This window comes from Aythya ferina, assembly GCF_964211825.1.
Source record: "Aythya ferina genome assembly, chromosome: 14".
Classification (NCBI taxonomy): domain Eukaryota; kingdom Metazoa; phylum Chordata; class Aves; order Anseriformes; family Anatidae; genus Aythya; species Aythya ferina.
The window spans coordinates 11272303-11298323 of record NC_140312.1 but is presented as its reverse complement, the minus strand read 5'-3'; the positions used below and the strand labels follow the sequence as shown (position 1 = coordinate 11298323).

The following is a 26021-nucleotide window of genomic DNA, read 5'->3' as shown; positions in this document are numbered from 1 at the left end:
GGCTGGATGGGGTTTTGAGCAACCTGATCTAGTGGAAGGTGCCCCTTCCTGTGGCAAAGGGGTTCGAACTAGCTGGTCTTTAAGGTCCCTTCCAACCCAAACCACTCTCTGATTCCGTGATTCCCATCAGGGATCAGTGCACATGAACATTTGCACACAGCAGATGTTAAGCTGCAGCAGAGGTTAAGGGAAGGCAAAAGGAAATTTCCAAAGCAAAATTTTTGGAATATGAGAAACTGAAAATTCTCTGGCCCAGGGGAGTACTTTTGTTTTGGATCTGCCTCCCCTCTCCCTTTTTCTGATCCCTTTCAATGGCTTAGTTCAGCAGGGCATTTAAGCATGTTGACAGTGAGAACACACAGCTCAATGGGATTCTTCTATGACTGATGTTAGAAGAGTGGCCGAGCTGCTTTTCTGGATCTGGCCCTAAATTCTTAGAAGGTTGTCACTAAAGTGACACACTGGGACCCCACCAGGTTGTGTCACCTTGCACAGGAAGCAACTAGTGTGGGCAGGCAGACATACGTGGTGCTGACCCATGATGTGCAACACAGCCACTGTGGTTGCTCCAACCCGCACTGTGCTGTTCCCATTTGTCATGCTGCAAAATGAGGCTCACTTGGACAGCTTAATAAATGGGAAACATTGGGAACATCTCACAGAGAAGAAAACAGGATCGCACTTGATTCATCACAACAAGCCTGTCCTGAGTGCCCTAATCGCATCTTTGATGCTTCAAAGTAAATTCACATTTCCCTCCAGATTTTGTTTTGGGAAATGTTTCTGTGCAGAACCTCATCTTCTCATTCAATTTTCTTAGTATTTTCTCTTCTTGCAAAGGCACACAGGAGTGTAAGCGTACAAATCCACCTCAAACCCCTGACAGAACACGTGTCCACTCAGTAACATACAGGGAGAATGAGACAAAGGTCTTACATCAGCCATTTGGATTTCCTCAGGATCCAAACGTGGATGGCTTGGCCCATTTGCAAGGCTCCTGTTCTGATGGGCAGGGCACATATTCTGTCGTAAATGATTATGCATCTGTTTTCTTTGTTTCCTTTAAAAAGGAAAGGAAAAAATCTATTAGGTTTATCTCATGGGGTCCTCTGCCTCCAGGTTTTTCTGGAGGAAGCAGATGATAAAGGAGGCAACAACCAGGTATTGATTCACCTCTTGACACACTTGATATTTCAGTGGTATTTATGGAAAGCTGCAAATATTCAAAATTAGTCACCTTAGCTGCTTTTTCAAAGAAATGTGAATGTTTGCTACTATGGCTGCTTCAGAGAACGGGGTCCACAGTCTCCTTGTTGCAAAACAAGGCCCGGCACAATGCAGTGGAGGCAGAGGAAGCATGGGACTAGGAGCAGAAGAGAAAAGTGGGGAGAAGGGAAAGGGGAAGCCGGTCCTGGCTTGGTCTTGGTGGCGAGGCACTTGAACTGTCCTGCATTAAGCATGATGTGGGACAGCCTCCCCATGTCTCTGGGAGGACATTCACTTCACAAGTCTCCCTGTCTCCTGGGGGAATAGAAAGTGAACCCAAACCCACTCAAGGTCCAGGTGGGGAAACAGGTGCTGTCCAGGCAGGGAAGGCTGACCGTAGAAGAGGTTCCCAAGTCTTTCGCTCAATCTTTAATGCCTTAAAAGTCCCTGATATGTAAACAACTGAGACCACAGCTCCTGGGCCACAGCCCAGCTTTCTTCATCTGTCAGGTGATAAGCTGTTGGCTCAGGGAACAACTTCTCCCAGTCACACACCATCACCTGGCTTCACAATGTGATGCTGAACCAGGGGACAAGGAAGAGGTCCCAGGAAAACGTCCTGCCTGGGCACAGAATGATAGATGGATTTATTGGCCTTCTTCATAAGACCTCACTGGGAATGCCACAGCACAGCACCGCTTTAAAAATAGCATTGGGTGAACAGCACGAAAGTGTGAAGCACCAACTCGACTGCTCAGTAACCTCTCACCACTTTTTGTCTGTTAACCACGCATACTCACTTGGTTTTACAGTAAGCTACCACACAGACGATGCCCACAACAAGCAAGGCAACGCAGATTCCCGTGATGGTTAAAACTCTCTTCTGATAGAGCTCTTCTGCTTCTGCAAATGGAGAGAAAGAAACCAGTTATAAACAGGCTCCAGCACCACGGATGCATCTGGCTGCACAGGAACCAGCACTGCGTGAGGGCAAGATGGAGAGCAGGGCTCAGTCAGATCTCCTATCAGTCCACTGCCCATCTCTGATAGCTGCCCGAAGCTGAGACAGGCTGGCCCAATCTTACTCACCCCTCAAGAGATCTTCAGTCCTTTTGTCTCTCTGTACCTTCGCCCTCTCTTGCTCAGTAGCTCACCCCTTCTGCACTCAAGCACGCTTCTTGCTTTCTCTTCTTTTCCCGCAGAATAACTTGGTGACTAATCTCAAAAAGCCCCATGAATCTACTTTCCCTTCCAGCAGATCCCCCCTTCTTGGCAACTTAATAGTCTAACAAGGACGACCCCAAGCATCCCCCACTCACCACGTACACACATAGCCCTGTGATGTTCTCATCACAGGCCCTCTGCTCTGATGGACTCAGAATGCCTTTTCCTTGCAGCGGCTGCATGCCCTGGAGCTCAGCAATGCATTAGAAACCACCAAGCAACAGGCCCCAAAGCATGTAGGTGCTGGAAGGGACATCCTAAAACACTCAAAAAGCAGAATGAAGATGGAAAAGTGATAGTGCATTAGACAAAGGAAAGGGAGTGGGGTAATTAAAATACAGTAACCAATTACAGTTATGGCTTTTTAATGAGACCTAGGAAGTGATTAATTCCATTGCACCAGGTAACTCAGATGCACACACAAAAGTCAAGGCTGCTGCCTCTCCCAAGTATTACCATTTGTCATGGACTGCCATTCAAACCAGAAAAATCAGTCACTTGCATCAAAACCCAGACCATGCTGGAAGTCAGGTAGTTCATTCAAATAAGTCAAAGCTCCAAGAAAATGGTAGGGTGTCACCTGCAGTGCTACTGAACTACACCTAGGCAGCAATTGTATATCAAGGACCCCTCTCCCTCTGTACCTATACCAGGGCAGATGCTCTTCTCAGCAACATCCACCTATCTCCACTGAGATCAGAAAAGGCCATTTGGTTCTCCATCTGAATGACTGAGAAGGATTCAGTCCACAGCTGCCATGAGACTTGTATTTCAGCATCTATGACCAATGTGCTTGTGATCCCATACTGTGAGTTAATTGTAAAGCCATTGGGGTTTGTCTTCTTTAATATTAATTGAAATATTTTTTAATATAGATCAGGCAATAAACCTCATGCCATGGTTGCTATGCTCAGTGTGTTTCACCAGGCTACACTAATTACTTTCAATGGACTATAAAATATTCCCAGTGCTACCAAACCAATGAAATACATGACCAGAAGAGAAATGTGTCTGATTTTAGGTACCAGCATTGACTCTCAGGAATAGACTCCAACAAAAAGAAAAAAGGTGGAAGTAACAAAACATTGTAGATAACATAATATTTAGATTACTATCAGCTTGCCTTTTTAGAAAGGAAAATTATTTTTGGAAGAAAAAAGTGCTGGGAGAAATGTTTCTCTCTGTCTAGCTCTTAACTTGTGAATGACAAATTGCTAAACTAGAGGCAGTGAATAACCATCCTGACATGAAGATGCAAAACATCATCATTAGTGCTTGCTTCATGTCTCTGTTGCAAAGCTGCAGTTTGAAGAAGTAAATTTCCATCCCTCTCATTTGTGCCCTGGCCTTTGGCTTCAGGAGGCTCTCAGAGCACTCACCGGTGGAGTTGCTGAAAAAGCAAAGTCCCACCAAGCACAAGAGAAGCAGGCAGCTGAGATTCTCCCAGACTCCAGCTCCATAGCCACTGTAAGACAGGAACAGCAGGTCAGGTGTCTGACTGAAAGTTATCGAGCTGTATCTGTTTTACCAGCCAGCTGCACCTCTTCAGAGCCAGAGCCTGTATGGCCTGGGACCTGCTCATGCACAGGAGCTTGGGTGTTGGCTGACCTGGTGTTCCTTGCTTCTTACTACAAGGAGCCAGGTGGAGCTGGCTAGGGGAAGGAATTCACCGTGGGGTGAAATATTTGCTTCAGCTATGTATTTCCACTGCAGGTGCCCTATTCCAGGCATCAGCAACCATGGCAGACAAGTTTTCTTGCTCTTGTACAGCTTTGGGATCTGGATTCCAGCTGTACAGCTATTTCCTTCCATCAGGAAATTCAGACATTTTATCAGAATCAAGTAGGATCATGTCCTGATTATAGACAGCACTGGGCAAAAATTTTGCTGCTACCCAGCTGTATTCCTTTATGATTTACCAAAAAAAGGGTGGGAAGGAGGCCTTTTTTCACCATAGACCCATCCATGAAGCCAATTGTTTTCAAGGATTCTTCATAAGCTACTGTTTTTGCTACAAACTGCATTTTATTTATTTATTTATTTTAAAGTATGAATTTCCTTTGAATCATGGAAGGAGAGGAAGAAAGACAGCAAAACCATCAAAATTATTATTTTTTTTTTTACCCCATTAGCTATATGACCAAATTTTTCACTCAAGGCCCAAATCCCAGCCTCTGTTGAGGTAATCATGATAAGTATGGAACCCTGTCTCTGGCACTTCCACCTGAATTACAGGGGGAATGGTTCAGTTCATCAGAAATGCAGAATCACGTGCTCAGTCTTGAAGTGACAGTTCTGCTCTGCTATGTGAAACACTGAAGTCAGAGTCTGTGCATCAGTCACTACTGTAAAACTAAAAATTAAACAACCTGCTTATAGTAATTTATCTTGGCTCCTAACACCTTATTAATGTTGATGCTTGGTAACAGAGTATCTTCATGCTGCATAAAATCATTTTGCCAGAAACAGAAAGAAAACAGGAGGAAGCATTCTACACTTCTGTGTTTGAGAAGTTAAGATCCTGGAGCAGGACTTGTCCATTTGTGTCTGTACGCTCTACAAACACCATGTCTTCATCAGTAGCATTGTCACTCTACAGCAGCAAACACTGTGAACAAACCATGTTGTGCCACATAGTGCTGACAGAATCACAGTCCAGCCACGGGTGTCACAGCAACACATGAAAGTGAAAGACGAATGACAGAGAAGAGACGACTGCAGACTGGGAACAGGATGTGTGGCGGTTCTGTGATGACATTGAGAATGGATGAGGAAAAGGACAAAAGTCAACAAAAAAGGGATGTCAAAAATCCTTAATTTTAAAGTTTATTTAAGTGTATTGGTATTAGCAGCACCGCTTTCTCTGAAACACTTGACCATGAAATGCACTCATTTTCAACAGCAGGAACAAGCTGCTGGGGATACATACCAAACCCAGTGGGTAAGGCATGCAAAAACCAGCAGAGACAGATTTCTCCAGATTCAGTTAGTGCATGTCTCTCCACCTCAGGAACCCAATAAGATAATTTAACATCCACAAGTGAAAGACTGGTGTCCCCATACATGTTTCAAATCGAATTGAAGTTATCTTCATGTGAAGATCTGCTCTGGATGGCATTGCTGGGCCAGTGTTTTTAAATTGAGCAATAAAGACAAATCTGTCTGTTCTCACCTGACCAACCCCTTCTGCACTCAGCTTGTGCACTCAAGGGAAACCTAGCCCCAAGGATTTGATTTCTCAGGTGCTTACTCTATAGATATCTGATACATTTCTGAAAACAGACTAAGGAGAAAGGAGGAAAAATATGATTATAAGCAACTGGGCAGGAGCAGGCAGTTGCCCAAAGGGGATATTTTTAAGAGCTTGCAAGTTACTGCAGTGTTTTTCCACACTTGAGCTTGCCACCATGAAGCTCAGCATTACACCCTCTCCTCTCATGGGAGACTGCTGATTTCCCAGGCTTATTGTCTTTAAAATAACTCAGCTCATGTCACCTTCCAAGGGACAATTTCCTCCCAGTCAAGCACAGAAAGAAGCAGCCTTTGGGAGCAGGAATGGCAAAACCATCCTGATGCTTCCTAGGATCCAGTGGACCATAGCACATTGAGAATGACAATGCAATAAAAGTCCTTATCTTCCTAAAACTTGCCTTCCCATTCCTGGAACACCTGTTCATTCCCAAGCGGTGCCTGCTGGCAACCCTTACGATTGTCATGAACTCCTGCCTTTTGGTTAAATATACAAAAGCATGTAGAATGAGGAGACGTATGGCAATTGTAACATCCCAGTCACGCCACACACACCAGGCTGCTGCTTGAAACAAAGAAAAAAGTGCTGCTAAAAATACACGTGCATTTTTATAGTTTTACATTTAGACTTTGAGCTTTACTTTTTTTTTTTTTTTTTTTTTTTTTTTTTTTTTTTAATCCAAACATCTATCTTGGCGCCAGGGAAACGAACAGAACAGCTGATTTTTTAATCATCCCATTAAAGCCATAAATATAATATGGGCAGCTCTTAATGGCTTCTGATTAATAAATGAATGGTTGTTCCATACCCTTTAATTCAAATCCAAGATGCTCTGCCAATGCAGAAAGAAGACAAGGAAGAGAAAGAGAAAAAGAAAAACAGGTCTGTCAGAGATCTCTAATATACATACACACACACTGTGCAGTTACAGCAGGTTAGTTTTTCTGTAGGCTCAGCAGCGGTTACACAGAACACAGTGTATGCTTCAGAGCATTTTAATTTCCCACCAGAGCTTATATCTTATGTAAAGAAAGACCCAAACAAATTGCAGTGGAAGTTAATTATGAATTCTTTTAGTTAATTATGAATTCTTTTGAGATGAGCCATGTTTGTTAGTACCTGATATGGAATTTACAGTTTAGGCAGAAAAAAAAAAAAAAAAAAAAAAAAAAGTACACTTGTTCTGAAACAACTCCTGACTCCAGACAGGCCAAAACACATAACGACTGCATGAACCTGGTAAAACCATTCATTTGCTTTCTACAGGCAGAATGTGCCCTGCACAGTTTCACGTGCCCCTCTGCCTGGGGGCTTGTGCACCAAAGAAGCGTGTGTGGCAGACAGATGTGTAGGCACTTGCACAGGGCCCTCAGGCCTGCAAGCACAATTCTTCTGCCCATGACCTCAAGCCTGGTCTCGGATGCACAATGTCATCTGGCAGCATTGCCTGTAAAATCTCCTGGTATCACATAAATTGTGTGAGTACTGTTCTTTGCAGTACAGATTTGCAGTTGTACCACTGATACTGCAAGTGATTAGTTGCCTGGGCAAAGGTAATGAATCCCTTGCAGATCTAAAAGTGCAAATTGCACTGGAAGTTTCCCTCAAGTCTGTGATCTTTCAAATTTCATTTTTGCTGTGGTTCTGCATTTTTAGAAACAGCAAGCATGCCAAAAAAAATAAAAATTAAAAAAAAAAAATAAAAAAGAGCACAAACTGGAGTATCTGCTTTCAGATTCAAATTCATTACAAATAAGATTACAGTTTATCTTGAAGAGATAATGCTAAGCAAAGTTGAGTTTGCCTAATGAATCAACAATGTTGTTGTCCAACACAGGCAACAGTTTTGCTGAAAAAGTCCTTTTCAGTTCTGAATTGCAAAACTTTTCCCAGTACTGGCCTCACCTAAAGACAGTTTTTTCCCACATAAATATTAAAAATCTTCATTCATACTTATCATTGTACATTAAAGTGTGTTCTCCTGTTCCAACTCATCATATGAACAAGATTATTTTCAACTTGGAGATGTCCAAATTGATTTGCTATATTTTCCAAAAGAACTTTTTGCTGCACAGAAATACTGGTTTCCTTTTGCAATGCTGTTCAAAATCTGTGTGTGTAGGGGAAATTAGCACTAACAGTTGTGGAACATGTAAACACTTTCCAACTAAAGCAGGTTCTTCTCTTCAAATCAATGCTAATGTTGGGTTCTTTTTTTTTTTTGGGGGGTGGGGGTGGGGGTGGGGGAAGTTTCTTAATTTTATGTAATTTAAAGGCCACAAAACCTGGATGCTCTCTGCTTCACATCTCACATTTGTGCAAAAGGAATGGCAAACTCTACCATGCATATCACAGTGAGTTTGTACAAGTTCCAGGAATATGTACACAATGTGGTGGGCAGCAGAGAACTGGACACATTACATTTGTCATAAACCTTCTGGTTATCACATTGAAACTTGACCTTTTCCTAAAGCACGCTACCATTATGAAAGCTGTTTTCACCTGACACTGTGACAAATGCATGTAGAGATGCATTACACTTCATCCATATATCTACACTATTGATCTGTTTGATGGCAACACACAGCCTATACTGACACATTTTCTCCCTGATCTAGGATTTGCTGTAACATTTACAGCTACAAATGGATGCAATTCAGACCATTCTCATGTTTTTTTTTTTTTGTTTTGTTTTGTTTTTTTTTTTTTCAAACTCGGAAATGTCTATGCAAACAGAGTTGGTAGGCAAGACCTGAAGAAATTTAGCCTTCCCATTGTCTTCCCTCACCTTAGAACTGTAAGTTCTTTTTGCTCCCCAGCCCCTGGAGCAGATACAGACTGCTGGCTTGTTGGATCTTAGCCACAAGTTTCCTAATCAGCAAAGAAACCATGCAACTATACAGCAGCTAAAATGCATGTGCCTGACTCTGCCTGCAAACCCACCAGTGGCTTTGCACGTACAGGAAGCCATACCCCAACGTGTACTCCTGCATCTGAAGTCCATAGCTACTCAACACTTTACCATCATTTCAAGCTTTTTCATAATCTCGTCTATTGATTCTTTCCCTCCTGAGCGTCACTTTGACAACACAGTTCAGGCATACAGTGGAATTGTAAAAACTCAGCCTCTCTTTTGATATGCAAATTGACAAGGCTGCACACTGACTTCCAGCAGAAAATTCCTTTTGATGACAAGTCAACTTGCTTCATAAAGCAGAGGAATTACTGGAGGCATACTAGTATCTACTGACATTCTCATATCATTTTTTTCCTAAGTTGCTTCTCTATTATCACTAATGACCATAATAGCAAAATAGTTGTTTGACGGTATGCAGAAAAATTGTTCCAGCACAATAAGCATCCAAGGTGATGTGCCAGCCAGTTGTAGATACAGGCATTGCTTCTGTTTCACCCACAACTGAATATATCCAAAAGGAAGCCTTCTCTCCTTTCCCTGCTCAGGAGCTCCTCCCAGCCTGGGCATTAAGCAGGTATTGCCTTCTGGGCTGGGACAATGAAGGAGGAAACACTTTAATAGTATTCTGGGTTTTGGAAGGTTTGCCTGTTCTTTAAAGAAGAGACTATTCAAAATTATTCAACATGTTACAATCCAGAGGCTAACACGATGACCCCAGCTCCAGAAAAAAACATTGCTTCAAAGTGTAATTTTCTGCATTCAGCAGAGGGGTATCATCTTCATGAACATGGCATACCATACAGTGCATGCCTATTGTATATTAACAATATTCCACTTGGGAACAAACATGTTTGAGAAAACATTTCTCCTAGAGACACAAATTTATTTTGGTCTGGAGCAAAACTATTTCTGATGGCATTCTATGTCTGAAGGAGGCCTCCTTTGCTTTTTAAGAGGTTGATTAGGAAAAGTAATACATCTTCAAAAGCTTTGAGTCCTATTTGCTGATAATGGAGAAGGTGTTCTGTGTAATGTGCTACACCTGTACTGTGTCCTGCAACAATTCAATTAATCTGCATCTCATGCAGCCTGTCAGTAACAGAGTGGCTGTCTGGCACACTTGGCTGCTGGGGATTCCCAGAAACTATCAGATGACAGTCCCTTCTGCAGACATTAGCTGTACATAGGGAAGCATGAGGTCTAGGCTAGTCTAGCAGCTCCTCCAGAAGGCAAGTCACTCCATCCTAACAGGAGTTGTTGCAATAGGGAAGTGTATTGCATTCCAGCTTTGTGGCAGAGGGAATCAATATAGGCAGAGGCTAGCATGCAAATCACAGTAAGACAGTTCTGAGATGGTTGCTCTAGGCTGAGGAAATGGGCATATTATTTTTCTCATATCATTTACCTTTGTCTGTACTCAAACATGTTCCTTGATCATGGCAAGTAGCTAGGACTGAGCACCTCAAACCACAGTGAGATTTCCCAAAATATCTGAATATTCCCAAAATATCTGAACTGGGGGCAAGTTTTTTGGAAAATCTTGTTCCAGTTGTACCTGCCGAACCTTTCTGGAAATACTGATCTTAAGATAGAACTCATTCTTCCTTAAGCAGCTCTTAGTGTTAAGGAAACAGTATCTACTATCCACTTAGATGCATTACTTTGCAGTATTTATATTATTCCTTGTATATAAAAGCTAAGCTGGGCTCTTCTGTGTTGATCCCAAAAGAGACCAAACTAGTAGTCTGTAAATGTTCAAATACCAAACTACTGTACATATAAAAGTGTCTGTCCAACAGAGAAAGTTGGCAAGCATGGGAGAGCTGGAGAAGGGAAAATATATGAGAGATGACAAAAATGCTTCATTTCATGCTCTTTGTCTCATCTGAAATGTATGTGTGTGTAATTCAGGTTGGATCCAATCATCCAGATTGGTGCTACTCAGCTGTTCTAAGTAGAGCTTGCTGAGGCAGCAGGTGATGCATGGACCTTGCACTGGTTTCTCCCAAGGGAAAAAATTCAGCTGAAGTGGATTGAAAGAAAAACCCAGTTGGATTTAGGTGCTACAAATAGCGCATGTACTCTGTTGACCCACTGCCTATTGTTAAGTCACAAATTCTGTGCTGGATTTTTTTCTCATTGTTGGACAGAAGAGCTATACCGACTTGATGCGTCGTGACTTTGGGACTACATTATGTTCTAAAGTTTCACCTCCTTTAAAAGATGAACAGACAAAACAACATAAACTAAAATATCTTTATGGAAGTAACAATTCAAGACAAGATAGGTCTCACTGTGTTGAAGATTTCTAGGATGATTAAGAAGGATAAGGGCTTTGCAAATGGCTGTGAAAACTGGGCCTGTGCTAACATGGACTTCAAGTAGCCTAAGAATGCTATTAAGATGTTTAGCTATTGTGTACATTATGCCCCCCAAAACATGCCTGGGTCCCCAGAGGACTATGTGAGTCACATTGCATGCTCCAAGGTGTGAAACAAAGTGGAGAAATAACATCTGAGGACCACAAAGAGACTATCAATAATAAATTGTACTGATGAGCAATACTTAGACTGCACCATGACCTAGGCTTTCTCCAGGGGACATGAGGGAGCAATGTCCCATGACACTGGGGACAAAGGACACTGTGTGTGAGTTAAGGACTGGGCATTGAGTGAGCTCTCTGAGTAGTCTGTGAGCTTTCCATAAACCGCACAACCTTTTTGCTTGTCCAGTACTGTATGAATAAAAATAAATGGGTAGGCCTCAGGAGTCCAGAAATGTAACAACAGTGAATTGGCGAGCTTCTGTGGATTAGCTCGTAATTAACTTTAGGAGGTCCCCAGGGATAACCTGCACTTCAGTCCAGGAGAGAGAAATAACCCTGTTATGATAAACCACAAATGCCCTGTAATTACCCAGCCAAACCACAGCATAGTCATTACATTAATTAAATGGTCAGCAGCTATTGTGTTATTAAAGGGAAGCTGCACAATGTCTGTGGAATTTAAAATGCTGCTAAATATTGTTTTAGGGCTCAGATGAGTAAGAGAATGAGCAGGAAACAGAAAGGTAGGTTACAAAAAAAAAAAAAAAAAAGTATTTTTCTATTTATCATTCTCATATTGCAATCAGCAGGTAGGAAATTACTCATGAATGAATGAACAGAGGAGCTGAAATTCAGATTTAGACCTTCTATTAGAAGCTCTATTCTATTAGATCCTAGAAGAGCCTGAAGTGGTATGTTCATCCACCTACTCAAGGGGACATTTCACCTCTGTATGGGGAGGCAATGAGAGAAGAAAATGTCCAAACAGCTCCTGTCAAAAGGATCGCTCATATATTTGTGTGATCACCAACACTCCTCCAGCTGCAGCTTGGTGACTTCAGAGCAAGTTAAACTATACCTAAGAAAAGAAGCCTCCCACCCAATAGATACACTGCTCTGATTCAACACCAGCTTAGCTGGCAGCTTTGGAGCCAATTTGTGTGCTGCTGTATGAACATGTGATTCTGTTCCCAGGCCAGATGCTGTAGCTTGCACTTCAGGTCAATGGCCTGAAGCTGAGAAATGTACAAAGGGGACAATGGGGATGAGACAGCCTGGTACAGACACAGCAAGTAGTAACAGTTCACAGTTTTCTGGCTGGAAGCGCTCTATGAAAGTAACTTCCTTAGAGAAGAATGACTGATGGGAAGAGTCAGATGTCTGATTTACAGGAAATGTTTTATGGCAGCTCAGAAATTATGCTGCTGAAGTCATTACACAAATCACACCTAGTGCAGTGGATGGTTAAGAACACATAATGGTTCTCATTCAGGAAATTCCCATTTTTGTCATCTATTCCTGGAAGGAATCTGTAATACCTATACAAGGGAAATGTCCTGCCACAAAGCAAACTGATCAGGAGCTAGACCCACCCAAAAAAGCTTTTGATGGCTTCAACAAGGGATCCCTGGGGGACATAAATCTGGGAACTCAGGATACACCTTCATATCAGCAGTCACTGAAAGCAGAAATGACAAGATAGTCTGTGACTGCAAGACACTGTTTTTTCAGATCAAGCTTTTCTCTTCCATGTTTTCAGCTGACTACACTGAGTACCATGCAACAAGTGTAGCTGTCTTCCTCCTCTTAGGAAGCCTGCTCTCAGCGGACAGCAGAAAATGCTGATCTTCCCTTCCAAAGCAGACTAGTGGGAAGATTCCAACCATGAATTAAAATTAATTTTGTAAAGAAACAAAGAATGAAATACAGGGTAAAAATGGAGAACATGTTAAATTACATCAGCTGCTGGCTCTGTTCTAGAATGTTTACTTGCAGACTACAGACTTCAGCTTTTATTTGAAAAAAATGGAAAATAGAAAATGAAAACATTTGAATGGGATGACATTTTTCCTCTAGATCAGTGACAATGACTTTGGGAGATGAATAAATAGCAACATTAAGATGTAATTTCAGATTTCACAGACAAGAGATAGTCACAGACACTGAACTGTATCCCAAATTTCTAATTTTTTTCCCACAAATCTCAGGCAGAAATAATTCAAATGTGCAGACTTAGGAAAGGTGTAAATGTTACTGTTGGAGATTATGGTGTTTAACTTTCAGTATATCAGCTCCTTCTGGAATGAAATAGCTGCTGATGTGTTTTTTGAAACCTTTACATCTAGCCAGCACAAAGCCTGGAAATTTACTAGTCCAGCAGTGTTTCACAAAGACCTGAGAAACTTCTTGAGAAAATATAGCGCTAGGCTAGGTCTTGGTTTCATGTATAACAGGCAGCTATGAAATTCAGGTGCCAGCACGGTTTTTAAAAAAGGCATGTTTCTTGAAAGAAAGGGTGATTTTGGAAAAGCTACAAGTTCTGGAAAGAGCTGCAGTACACAGTTGTGTATGAAGCTGGCCCAGGAGATCTTTATTAGAAAGACTTACTGACTTGTGTGTGATACTGCTGAAATTCACCCACATGTGCAAGGAGAGATGGAAATCTGACTGCAAAGGCAAAGATCACAACCCCAGGAGGTTCTCTGAGAGGTGATACTACAAAGGAAGAAAAAATGAAAAAGAGAATATCTAAGCAGATCAAAAGGTTTTATTAAGTAAGTGTAGTGTAAGTGTGAGGACTCTCAAAGATTGTTCAAGATTGTTTTTGAGGGAAGCTGTATACTGAACAGCACCAACAAGAAAGAAATGGAAAAAGATATGTTCCTAGTTCCCTTAAAAATTGAAACAGGCTGGTACCACAGGCAGCATTTTGCCACTGGCTGAGGCAGTTTCAAGGTCCTCTGAATTAAAAGTAAGGCCAGAGAAGAGCATATTTATGCACTTCAGTAGACTTCAGAGCCACTTTTAAGGATGTTCCAATGCAGGGAAATCACCATGCAAATCCAGCTACTGTCCAAGAAAAGAGTCTTCTTGCACTGAATGTTCAATCACTTCAGGAATTGCTCTGTTGCCAGCAGAAGCTGGACAATCACATCAGAAAGCAGAACTTTGGTCCCAAGTTCAGAGCTGTCAATTTTAGAGTAGATTTCACAATCAATCGGCTTGCAAAATGGTCACTGGGAGCTAATACTATGGACTCAATAAAACTGTGGTTCAACAGTATGACGTGTTAAATTCTAGTTCTCACTAGTGCAAGGACAGCTAGACAGAGACACACGTGACTGTGAACATACTATACAGAGACTCTGGTAGAGACATCTGACAGCTAAATTAATGAGTTTGTGCTCATCACCCTCAGCACCTCTGAAGGATTAGACGTCTCAGCCTGATGCCAGCACTAGTGTTAGGTTAGCTTAATTCTCATACTTGGGTGCCAAACACTCGATAGTGACTAGGAAGGTAGCCTGGAGCACAAATTTGGATTCAAACCTCCAGCAAAGATGTCTAAAAGCTCCCTCAAGAAATAATGAGGGTCTGGCTGCACTATTGTTGCAAAGAAGGGAGCAGTGAGAACAGTGGGTCTGACGAAGAGTCCATTATGTGAACTCAGGTTGCCAGCATGGCTGGTTACTCCTTGACTGTACATTGCATTCCCAGTGGCAAAAGTCAAGGAGGATTTCTGGTTTTGTACATTCTGTAGTAACAGGCTCCCAGCCCTCTGGCTTTATCAAAGATACATCACAAGCACAAGATCTAACTCCTGAAACTAGCATATGATATGACTTTACCTTCTCATCACTGTATGTACATATACACCTTATGTACAGTGCAGGATATCTATTAATTATATCTGCAACTATGATTGTATGCAGACACAGAAATATGCAGAGTTTGATATGAAAAATATTTTAGTAAGATGATTTAATAACTCACAGCCCATGGAAATAATTCTTTGTGTTCTCATCTACCAGGGTATTCCTCTCTTTTATACTGTAATTGCATACAGCCACTGTCCATTTTGTTCACTGCCATTAATTCTCTTTCAATCTAAAATAAAATTGCTTAAATATTTCCTTAATGTTCCTCAGTTATGTTTTATAGCCTCTAAAAGGCTTTCCTCCAACAGGTTATTTAAAGCCTAAACAACATCATTTTCCAACACTGTCCTGTCAGCCAATTCATTATGTGTGGATGGAGGAGTGTGCACAGGGATCCAGTGAGATCAGTGGAATTTCATACAGACATAAGGGATCTAACCAGACTTCAGGCAGCATCAGAGCATTTATTTTTTCTTCTCAGGTATGTACCTTTCACCTTTTTTAATCTCAGTGAATGTGCAATTCTTTTCTCTGACATCTCTCCTTCCTTGTTTCTTCTGGTGGATTTTCTGTTTTTATCAACGTGACAAAGCCATCTGCCATACTGTCGTAGAACTGACCTATGATAAACAGGATAAAGCTTTTGAGTTTCCCCATTAGACTTTGCCCATACTTACTGGATGTGTGATTACTATGTGTCAGTGTCTGAAAAGCCTGTATTTGTGCTGCTGTAGCTTAGCAGGTTACTGCCCATCCACAGCTGATGGTAACCAACTGCCTATGCATACTTAGCCACTGCTGTGCAAAATAAATGTGTTGGCTTAGACCTCCTTAGGGTATGATTCTTGCTGGAAAACAGACCATCAGGGAGGCTGAAATTAATGCAGGCTTAGTACAAAGGCAGGCTGAGATAGCTGACACAGTGAGGTACCACAGCTCTGCTCAGAAGTGGTACCTTGCTTGGCCAGAGCAATGTTTTCTGTTTGCATGATGCATCCATTTTGTTAGTTAAGTAGCTGCTCTATCATGCTTATCTCTCTTTTTTCTTTTTTTTTTTTCTCTTTTCTGCAGTGTCTCAATACGTTTCCCATTACATCTGCATGACAGTGCAAGCAAAATAAAATGCAAACTCCTTACAAGCAGATAGTAACCAACAACAGAGATTCTTGCCTGAATTCTGGTGTTGCAAATTTCTACAAAAGGCAAACGTTATTCATCCAAATAAGGGCTGAGTCAGGACAGACTGGGATGTCCCCAAGCTAGCCCAATAATACAATTCCTAGTGAGTTCCTCTGTACCAATCTGTTAGAAAATAGTAACAGTGTGAGCATGACATAAAAAAAAAAAAAGTGCCATTTTTAACAACTTCAAGCAGTGGGTATATACCCAGCATATGTCTGACAGTAGATATTTGGTCATATGATTGTAACAGCAACTTAGAGAATATCACTTGCAAGAAAAACAATCTAAATACATCTTTCATCTTCATAATTACAGTAGTCTAGTAGGTATTTCTGATAGTCAAAGAAACCTCCAAAGCAACCTGCCAAACAGACAATGAGAGCCTGAGCCCCTGCTGAACATAGGGAATTATTCCTGAGCAAAACCTGAGTAGTGGTTCAAACTGGAGAGATAGGAAGGTGCTCCCAAAAGGAAGATGCACAACATCTGTGATGCTGGGAAGAAGGCAACCATCTCTACTTCTGGCCCAAATTCAGAAAACTATCTGCTGCATCCTTTCAGAACCTGCATCCTTCAATTTAGTTTACTTTGCAGAGGTTCTCCCTCAGACCTGGGATATACCTGCTGACAATTATAGTGTAATAATTATATTAAAGAGCCAGAAGCCTCCCATCTAGGCCTGAAAACCTAAAACATCCCAAATACATTTATTACAACACCAGGGTAGGTGTCATTATTTACTGTTTAAGTATCTGTCAAGTGCTGGCAATGTTCTCAAAATAATAATCAGGTCAGAGCTCTTTTATTTCCAGTGGAAATGACTGAAACTCATTTAAAGTATTTCAGCTGTTGACCTGTCAGAACCCATACATGATGAAGTACAGAGTGAATTATAGAGCAACAGCAACTTCCAATGTGACCTAATTATCATTTAAAGTAGAAAGTAAGCATTCATGCAATCCAGACTCGAGTGAAATGTGTTTTCTATTCGAAAGAATGGCAAGATCAGTGCATTCTTTGCTGCAGTGTAGCTGCTACATATATTACCCAACTGTGACCTGAAAGTGAAAACAGCTATAAACACATATGAATCATCTTAGATTATTTTTATCCTAGTTCAGATAAGTGACCTGGATTGTTAAACTGTTTTTACCTTACTATTCCATGGTTAGACCAGAACTGAGATAAGGAAATGTGTCAGTTGGCATTGTTCATTCAACACATGAATAAAATTTAAAGAAATCTCATTCCCATAAATTCTGAAGGCTGAGGAAAAAAATTATGCTGTTTACTTTTGCCATTGCAGTTCATTAAAAAAGCACTTTTCCAAAATAAAACTAATTTTCACCCATTTTTGTTTTGCAGCATGATAGCAATAGCGTCTGAACATGTTGGATGCCACATCATGAGACACCCTACAAACCAACTTCATGGGTGAGCATTCCACTGCTGTCTGCAGCAGGAGTCCCTGACACTGTGGGATCCAAAATAGAAGAGAAACCTTTTTGCATCAGGTTAAAGATCAAAACAGAACATTATCTTTAGACATTTTAAAAAGATCTACTTCGATGTTTTAGTCTGAAAAAAATAAATCAATTGAGGTTTCAACTTTGGAAGACAATTTGGAGCAAAAGGCAATGTAAAAACACCAAGCTGTCCCAAGGGCCTCAAAGCCCATCTGCATCTTGTCTCTATACTCTGCAGAAGAGAGTTTAATGCAAGCCCTTGCCAGCTATTAGCATGTGCTAATGAGACTCTTGCTATTGCCAGTTCAGGACAAGGACTGAAGGATTTCTTAAAGAGTGGTAAGAGAGGGGACACTGGCAATCAAGGAGGTATCATGGAGAGGCCTTTCTCCTCTGGTTCCCACTACTTGGAGCCTCTTCTGTGGCTCCTTTTAAAAACTCTCTTTTAAAAAACACCATTTGTGGTTGTCCAAATGGTCAGCATGGAGGCGGGATGTACACAGATAGTCACTGTGTTGTAACTGCAGGCTAAGTGCTGCACTTTCTTTCAGGTCAGACCTTATCCACACAAGGATCCCACTGGTGGTAGGACACGGTCTGAACAGAGACCTAGCAAAAGTTAGCTGCCTTGAACAAAATAAGCAAATGACACTTGTAAGTGAGGCATCTCTGGAGACCCACGGTACATGGGAACTGAGAACTAGACACTGGGAAGCACTAAGTTCAGGAGTTGTAGGGTACTTACATCCACTGCATACAAGGTCAAGGGATCAGTCACTGCAGTTAACACAACCCCATATGCAAGGCTGTCTGACCTACTAGGAGATATGGGAACATCTCTGTCTCCAGGATGGATACAGTCAGAGATGCCTAGTCAGCAGATTTTGTTTGCATGCTGTGTTGCACTGCAGGGAGGGGAGCCCTGAGACCATGGCAGGCTCCAGCATGACCTCTGGCTCCAGGCATGAACCATGGGCTCTACCCAGACCTCTGGGCATGCTCCAGGCCAGCCTCTGACAATCTCACCTGAACAGCAATTGATGCTTGGTTTAGCTTCAAGTAACAAAACCACAACCTCAGTGCAAGGGAAACTTCAGAACAGCCTTCACTGTGTTTTCCTCAGTTGGTACAGAGAGACTCACACACCCAACTTGCAAGAGTCACAGGAAAAATACAGATCTCTTGCACCGCACCACATAGTCCATGGTGAGACAGCAATGCTAGCAGATACAGCTTATTGCAGACTGTTCTCACACAGCACACCACATAACCTTGTGCCGTATTTGTATTTTGCACGAAAAGAGCAAGCAACATTAAATTCAATCAGAAATGAAAGCAGATCCCATTCTAATGAATGGGGAGATAGCAAGAGCCCTGATTCTCCTCTTGGCGACAATCGCAGCTCCTCTTAAGGCCAAGCAGAGCTGGGAGTGCACAAGACAGGAAGAGGGTTCTTGGAGAACAGAAGAACCTGCTTTAAGGACATGACACAGAGCTACAATAACAAGGGAGAGAGAGAAGTAGAAAGAGACATACTGGAGAAGCTGACCATTGCGAAATGCTGACACCGGTCTCCTGTGAATTCGATCGGACACCTACCGGAAGAAAGAAAACCAGAAAGAAAGAAACAAGATAGCAAAATGACACCCAAACAGAGTGAACCGAGGCCCCTCCTGATCCCTTTCACAACTCCTATCTGTCTGCTTTCAGCCTGCACCCTTACCTGCATCCCTAAGCCCTAGCCCAAAGCTGACACCAAGAGCCATCCCTGACTAGACCACTCTACATCCACCGCTGTGCCCAGGAGGTTTTAAGTAGTGTGGTGCATTTTTTGTCTTCAAACATACTTTGCTTAGGATCTGGCATGTACAATCGCAAAGGCAGTTTCTCCAAACATCTCTGTCCGAAGAATCCATTTGGACATCTGGAGGGGAAAAGGGGAGAAATCACAGAACATGTCTGGCACCATTCTTGAGGCTAAGGTCAGAAATAAAAAGTGCATTGTGATGAATGGAAAAAATAAATGCTTCACGCGCATATTTACTCTCTGCTTTGCTTTAACCTCTAACATTAGCATTGCAGCTTTATCTTAGGCCTGGGTCATCAAGCCGCCAGCTAAACCCCTCCTTTCCTCCTCTGCCTGCCTCCTTCCTTCTCGCCTGCTAGAAGCACCAGCTGGCCAGAAGACTGAGATGGGCTGCACCCTATTTTCAGAGATTCTCCTTGAAGCCACTATCTAGACAAGACTGGCAAGCAGCATCACAGAGCGGTGAGCAGCTGCTCAGGCGACAGCAAGCATGGTGTATGGCAAGCATCTTCATATTATTACCCCCAGAAGTACTCACAGGATGTTCCAGGGAGAATGGCTATGTTGCGGTTAGAGAGGAAGCATGTGCAGAATCTCTGTGTTAACAGAGAGAAAGGGACAGAGAAGAAAGCTGAGCTGGAACAGGTCTCATGCGCTGCCCAGCTGTGCTGCCCATGCTCTTGCAGGCCAGGCTATCCCATTCATAGAATCATAAAATCATAGAGTCATTAAGGTTGGAAAAGACCTCCAAGATCATCTGGTCCAACCATCCATGATGGATGGGCCAGGATGTGCTAGCTCAGGGGGCACCAGTTGTATGACCCTGATGCTGTAGTGCCCTGGGGACAAGGGCCACAGGGCAGGTGCACAGGTCACAAGTGAGGTCCCTGCAGCAGCTCCAAGTCAAGTGGGACTCAGGGGGTGTGGGAGCATGGGCAGGGTGTGGTGGGAGCTGCTGAGCTATGCACAGGTGCAGCAACACCCACGTGCTCTGCATCCTGACCTGCCACAGCTGCGAGTGAACCGGGAAGCATTGGGAACTCATTAGTGGGTGGTCAAACATTTCTTCCCCTGGTGCTGATCTCTCTCCCTTACCTCACTGCTTTTATCATGACCTTCTTGGATAGTTCATCAAAGTTATGCCTATCTTTCTTCAAGTCTCATCTCTACCCACCTGTACTGAAACTCCCTCCCTCTCTCCTGACCAAACTCTCCCTCCCCTGAGCTTAATAGGGTTTTATCATTAATAGCTAGAGTTTTAACATGTTTTCCAACTTCCTGGAATAAGCTGTGTTGCAGGTCCTGTATCCTGTACGTGTCAGACCTTCCTCGCTCTCAGCTACCACCCACAAGAGTGCTCTGTCCCTGTCCCTCATCTAGGCCTCAGTGCTTGACAGGCACCAGCTGGTTGATAAAGAAGAGACCAAAAGACACTTCAGCAGAAAAGATGAGGTCCAGAGGCCTCAACTTGAGTCCGATGGCTTAGCTGCCTGCCAATCCACTGTGAAGGACAGCAAACAGCCAAAGCAGCCTTGGCGCTGCGCCAGATGATTGATCCCAACCTGCACATACAGATGGATGGAGCAAGGAAAGCCCAGGTCCACGTGAAGGTCCTGGCCTGACCCAGGAGATCTGACCTAATCCTGTCTCCCAAATGGACGCTGATGCCTGCTCCCACTCTGTGACACAGCAAAGGAGAGGAGGAAGCGACGTTTTGAACTCTGTGGTGTTTGATATGATCAAAGCTTTGTAGTTCAAAAGCATGTTGGCAGATTAGTTCTGTGTTGTTGCTTAAGGGCTGTGGTAGCATTTGTTCTTGCCAGATTTATGTTTAGATGGCACATTACGGATATGCAACGTCAATGGCAGTAAAAAAAAGCCAAGAGAGTTGAATTTCTGCTTCTCTCTACTTAAGTGAACACGGGCAGGGTTTTTAAGCAGCTGTGTAGTTCCCTTGTGGAACGGAGGTAGAAATCAGAAAAGTCTTCCTCACTGATTATGTCCAGAAAACTTTCATTTTTAATAGTTCTCCCTCATCATGGACATACACTGATCTGGGCTAAAAGGTAGGAATCACAACATGTGAGGGAGTGCTAAGGGCTCTCAGCACCCACATCAGCTTTACAGACCAAGGGTACACAAGCAGAGGCAACAGGTGGCTGGCCACAAGGCAGGCCAGAGCATGAAGATCTCTTGGCTCCAACAAATGTCGTGACTGGCACAATTCCCCCAGTGCACAGAGGTCTATTCCCTGCCTGGAGACTTGGACACTTCTTGGGAAAGCCTGAGGCATCTGCTGACACACTGATACATCACTGTCACAGGCTCCTAGAGGAGGTCATCCTTCTGCTGACAACCTGCTGGTACTCCAGAGGTAGCTTGAGCTCAGGCTGAATGATGGATGCCTGCAAGGGACCTACAGATACACACCTGAATCTAGCACGATCCAAGGAGCAGAAGCAATAGCTAATAAAATGCTGTATGATCTTTCCATCCAATCTACTGTCCTTTTCCACTTCTTCACATCCACCACTCTAACGTATCTTTCCTCTAAAGAATAAATTTCCCGGTTCTAAAATGCAGAATGTCCCATGTCCATGGGAGATTTCACTGGCTATCCCTCTCACAGAAGAAAGCTTTAAAAGGGTCTGCATGACTGAAGTGTTTTTGGCACATGATTTCTTGCTGGTTCTGACTGCAATTTTGGTACATCTGCACTAAGTAAATCTGGTGCACCCTCTATTTATAACTAGCTTTGTTTTCTGTGCTACTCTACGCTTGGTTCTTAAGAACTGTGCTAACACTTCCATGTGGGAGTGTGCTGGCCTATTTGCATATCCCAACCTGCTCAAGGGAAACTTAAGGGCATGGTTCTGCATGAGGATTCATTGCAGTCCCTTGCTGTACACAAGTTCCTCAGTGTCCAAGCCATTCTTGAAACTGGAAATTTGACTCCCTGGTCAGGCAAGTATCTTTGAAAAAAAAATCACCTTTTTTTCTCATGGTCATCTTGGAGTATAGGAAATAGAAACATACCAGTAATATCATTTCAATGCCAGGGTATCCAGACAGCTCCCAAGAAAAGGGGGCCCAAAGGTTACCATCAAACATGAGGCCTCTTGACCTTTCTTGTAATGAAGAAGAGGAAGCTGGTGCTGGAAGTAGAGTGAAGAAGCCCTGTTGGCAATCAAAGATGCAGCTGGATGATGCACTCACAAGGACAGCCCTGGTGAATCATGACTTTAAAAGCTTTTAAAAGCTTGCATGGAGTTTGAACAAAGCACCCAAAACAGATGGTGTCTTCTGAATCCTTTTTTAAGTTTATTCACCATCATGGACAGTCATGAACTTATTGAGTCTTCAAGGACATCCAGTTTAACTTACAACGTTCTACCCATTTGTCTGGGATCTGAGGCTTCAGCTCAGGTGTATGTTGTGAGCACCCCCAAATGGCTTCCAGGGTACTGATGAATGAGGCAAATGCCCTACGCACCTAAGAAAATGGACACGTTGTCTGAAAGGACCTAAAACTGTCCCAGGCACAGATCTGCAAGATGTCAGTCATGTCTGGAACTTGAATGTGACTGAAGCTGCACACCATTAAGGGAAGACTCAAAATCATGTGAAAACTGATGGAGGGAAATAAAACCAAGGAAAAGAGATTGGTAAGAAGTGAAAAAGCAAAACGGAAACGTGTCAAAGTGGCTTTGATGCTGTGACAGCTACCATATAACAAATCCTTAGATCTCTGCTGTCAGCCTAGCGTGGGAGGGAGAACTTTCTAGATGGAAGACAGTAGATAAGAGTCTTCTCCCTGTCTAGTACAGCTCAGGCTTTACATCTTTAGTTGTTAGTGAATCAGCACTGGAAAAAGTGATAGAAAAGAAGCCCTGAACATGAGCACCTTTTGTCACCTCCCAGGCTGTCAAGACACTGTGCTTCTCAAGCAATCACATGCAGAAGGTGTGCTTTGTGAGACTGCTCAGAAGCCACAAGTGCTGTTTTCTCTTCCCTGGGTGCTGATTCCTCAGAAGCATGGATGCTGGCAGCAACGGTTACCAGGAAAACTTTGAAAGTATGCACTGCCCATGGAACCATTTTGTCTCATACTCCTAGACTGGTAAAGATGAAGATTTGTTCTTTATTACTATGTCTCCATCTGTGACTTCTAGGAATTTCTGACATGAATGGCACATGACTCTCCTCTTCTGGACAGGAAGAGGAAATGGAAGAAACTTCTGCATGCAGAACCTGCTGCCTGTATCACAGGCCTGTGAGCAGCTCTTCTTCAGCAGCTAAGCATATGATCTGACAGTTAAGGCTTCCTAAGGCCAAGAGTCATGAGATGGTCTTTCATCGCGGCATCCTTTTTCCTGCACATCTGACCCTAGCCAAGCGATTTTGCCTGTCTATCCCAGCAGAATGGATGTTAAATTGTTCCTCCAAATGTTACCTTTGGATTCCCTGGTCTGCTCACTGGCCTCAGAGGCCCAACGTGTCTCTCCTCAAAGGCTACAGAAAGTGGACAAAGCTGTATTCATAGCAACAGCCTTGGGGAAGTGCAAGGCTGCACGAACCTTTCAAAGACAGCAACTTGCCCCTCACCAATGTGGACAATACCCAAGACTGCCCTTGCTTGACTCCACCCCATCTGTGCCTAACTAATTGCATGAGATTTAAAAACAAATACAATTTTCCACTTGCCATATACAAAAATTTTCTACTTGCAAATCTATCAACAAAACTGGTCAGAGATTTTTCTATTTAGCTTCTCTTGTTCCTGAAAAATGTCCAATGAACTTAGTCAGTTTTGACCAGTTCCTTGAAATTTATTTTTTTTCCCCCACATTTCAAAAATATTCCTAAAGTTCTGTTCTTGGGCTCTGGATGAATTTCAGTTAAATATTTACACTGTAAAAGAAATGTAATGAGATGATCAGCCAAATAAAGCAGCTTGAAAACTACAAACCAAAATTGTTTAAATGATCCATTGCTATGTTTTTTGCAGAGCAAACTTATTTATGAAAATTGAAAAACGTTGACGTTTTACCTTGAATCAGGGCAGAGAAATAATTATTGTTATTTTTTAAATTATTTATTAATAGTATTATTATAATAATATTCCTGATGGAAGCAAAACAATTTCTGCCCAGCTGTTGACCTAAATCTTGCAAATGTTGGCCCACTTCCTCCAGATCTTAAAGTATGCCAAAATCAGTAGCTTTCATAATGCAATCCATGCTACAGAAGAATGTAAACAAGCAGGTGCTTCAAAATAACAAGATAAGGAAAAGCTGCAGCAGAAGAACACAATGCACTGGTAAAAGGAAATGGAGAAATGTTTCAAGCATGTTGCTTATTTGTGCAAAGGGCTGAAAAAGAAGACAGTTCTGTCATTGTCCCCTGACCAGTCCCAGATGATCAGGCTCTTGGAGAGCCACAAAAGGCTGGACTCCACAAAACCACTAATGATAAGTAAAGAAAGAAACCAGCATAAATGTAGAGTCCTTATCCAGAGCAGCTAATCAAGGCATGTTTGCTCTATAGTAGAGTCCAAATCACAAGGACATCCACTTCTAGCCTCAGTGAAGACAACAGCCCAGCTCCAACTGAGCTGTGGGAGCAAAGTGGGATCTGCACTGTTGTCTTCACTGAGTCTCACTGTTACAGGATCAGCTTCCACACTCAGATGATTCTCCAGGGTTTGCTACATGTGCATTAAAAGGGATTGAACTGGATGCATAGAAGGACCACTTGAACACAAAAAAGGTAACTCATCTCGAAACTCTATCACAGCATGTGAAACCCGATGACTAGTCCTGGCTGGTTCAGAAGATTTGGAATAGGAGATAGAGATTTTCACCCCTAGCTCAACACTGTGAGCTCTTCATTTAACATGTGATTTTGTTAAATATAGACAATCTAAACCCAGAAAGTCAGCATCTGTAAACACTACAGCCTGACTCTTGTGAGCACAACTTGTACTACCAGATGGGAGAGGGTTGCTCTATAAAGCTTTCAGTCTTCTGATCCCATGCAATTTAGGAAGATCCTGGCCCAGAGTATCAGCCACTTCAACTACATCAAACACACAAAAGAGCCATGAAGCACCCTGAAGCACCTCTAAGTAAGCAGAGGAGGGCTGTGCAGCAGTGATCCTTGGCTTTGTTTCTTTGTTTGGCTGAGAAGACCCCAACTGCAGATGACCTGTGCCAAGACCTAACTAGGAAGAGTTTTTAATTTCTTCTGTAATATACACTCTAGCACAACCCAGTGGGGCCTGGCACCCAGTGACAAAAGATTAGAGCAGACTCAAACTGCTCTAAGTTTTATCAAGAACGCAATGGGTTCCAGGATGGAGCAGGCCCAAGTTCAGAGGCTGTTAACCTTCCCAAGCACTAAGTTCAGCTGGACACAACAAATCAGTCATCTCTATTTTATGTTCCAGCCCAGTTCAAGGCCTTGAGACTTGCCTGTGTGCATTCCTTCTGCAGGCACTGGAATCTTCCCTGCTCTGTTTTATGCAGTTTCCTTACTGTTATGGTAAGAAACCAGTCCAACTTCTAAAGCATCTCTGAGCAATATGGTCTGGAGAAAGGTTAGGAAAGTTTTACTGACAGCAAGAGCCTGGGTTCTTTAATTTTCTAGGGCTGTTGAGTCAATTCTGTATGTGTGTGACTCAGTAGTTTTCTGGGTTAACAGTGAAAGTTTGTAGAATATCTGAGGCAGATCAGACTTCTCCCATTTAACCTCCAGGTGGTCCGT

The 26021-nt window shown here is 42.7% G+C and overlaps 1 protein-coding gene across 5 annotated transcripts in view; it reads right to left on the bottom strand.

Moving 5' to 3' along the window:
• Positions 1–26021, bottom strand: part of NRG2 (neuregulin 2) — a 177229-nt gene that overhangs the window by 7131 nt on the left and 144077 nt on the right. For 2 of the 5 annotated variants that reach the window (XM_084535263.1, XM_084535267.1), the window contains 4 exons: positions 18986–19044; positions 6489–6512; positions 2007–2109; positions 937–1060 (listed from right to left, as the gene is read on the bottom strand). In XM_084535263.1, coding sequence (XP_084391389.1) covers positions 937–1060; positions 2007–2109; positions 6489–6512; positions 18986–19044 — 310 coding nt within the window. Of the gene's footprint in view, positions 1–936; positions 1061–2006; positions 2110–6488; positions 6513–18985; positions 19045–19296; positions 19374–26021 lie in introns of all 5 variants that reach the window. The other 3 variants (XM_084535264.1, XM_084535265.1, XM_084535266.1) reach the window with 2 other exon arrangements.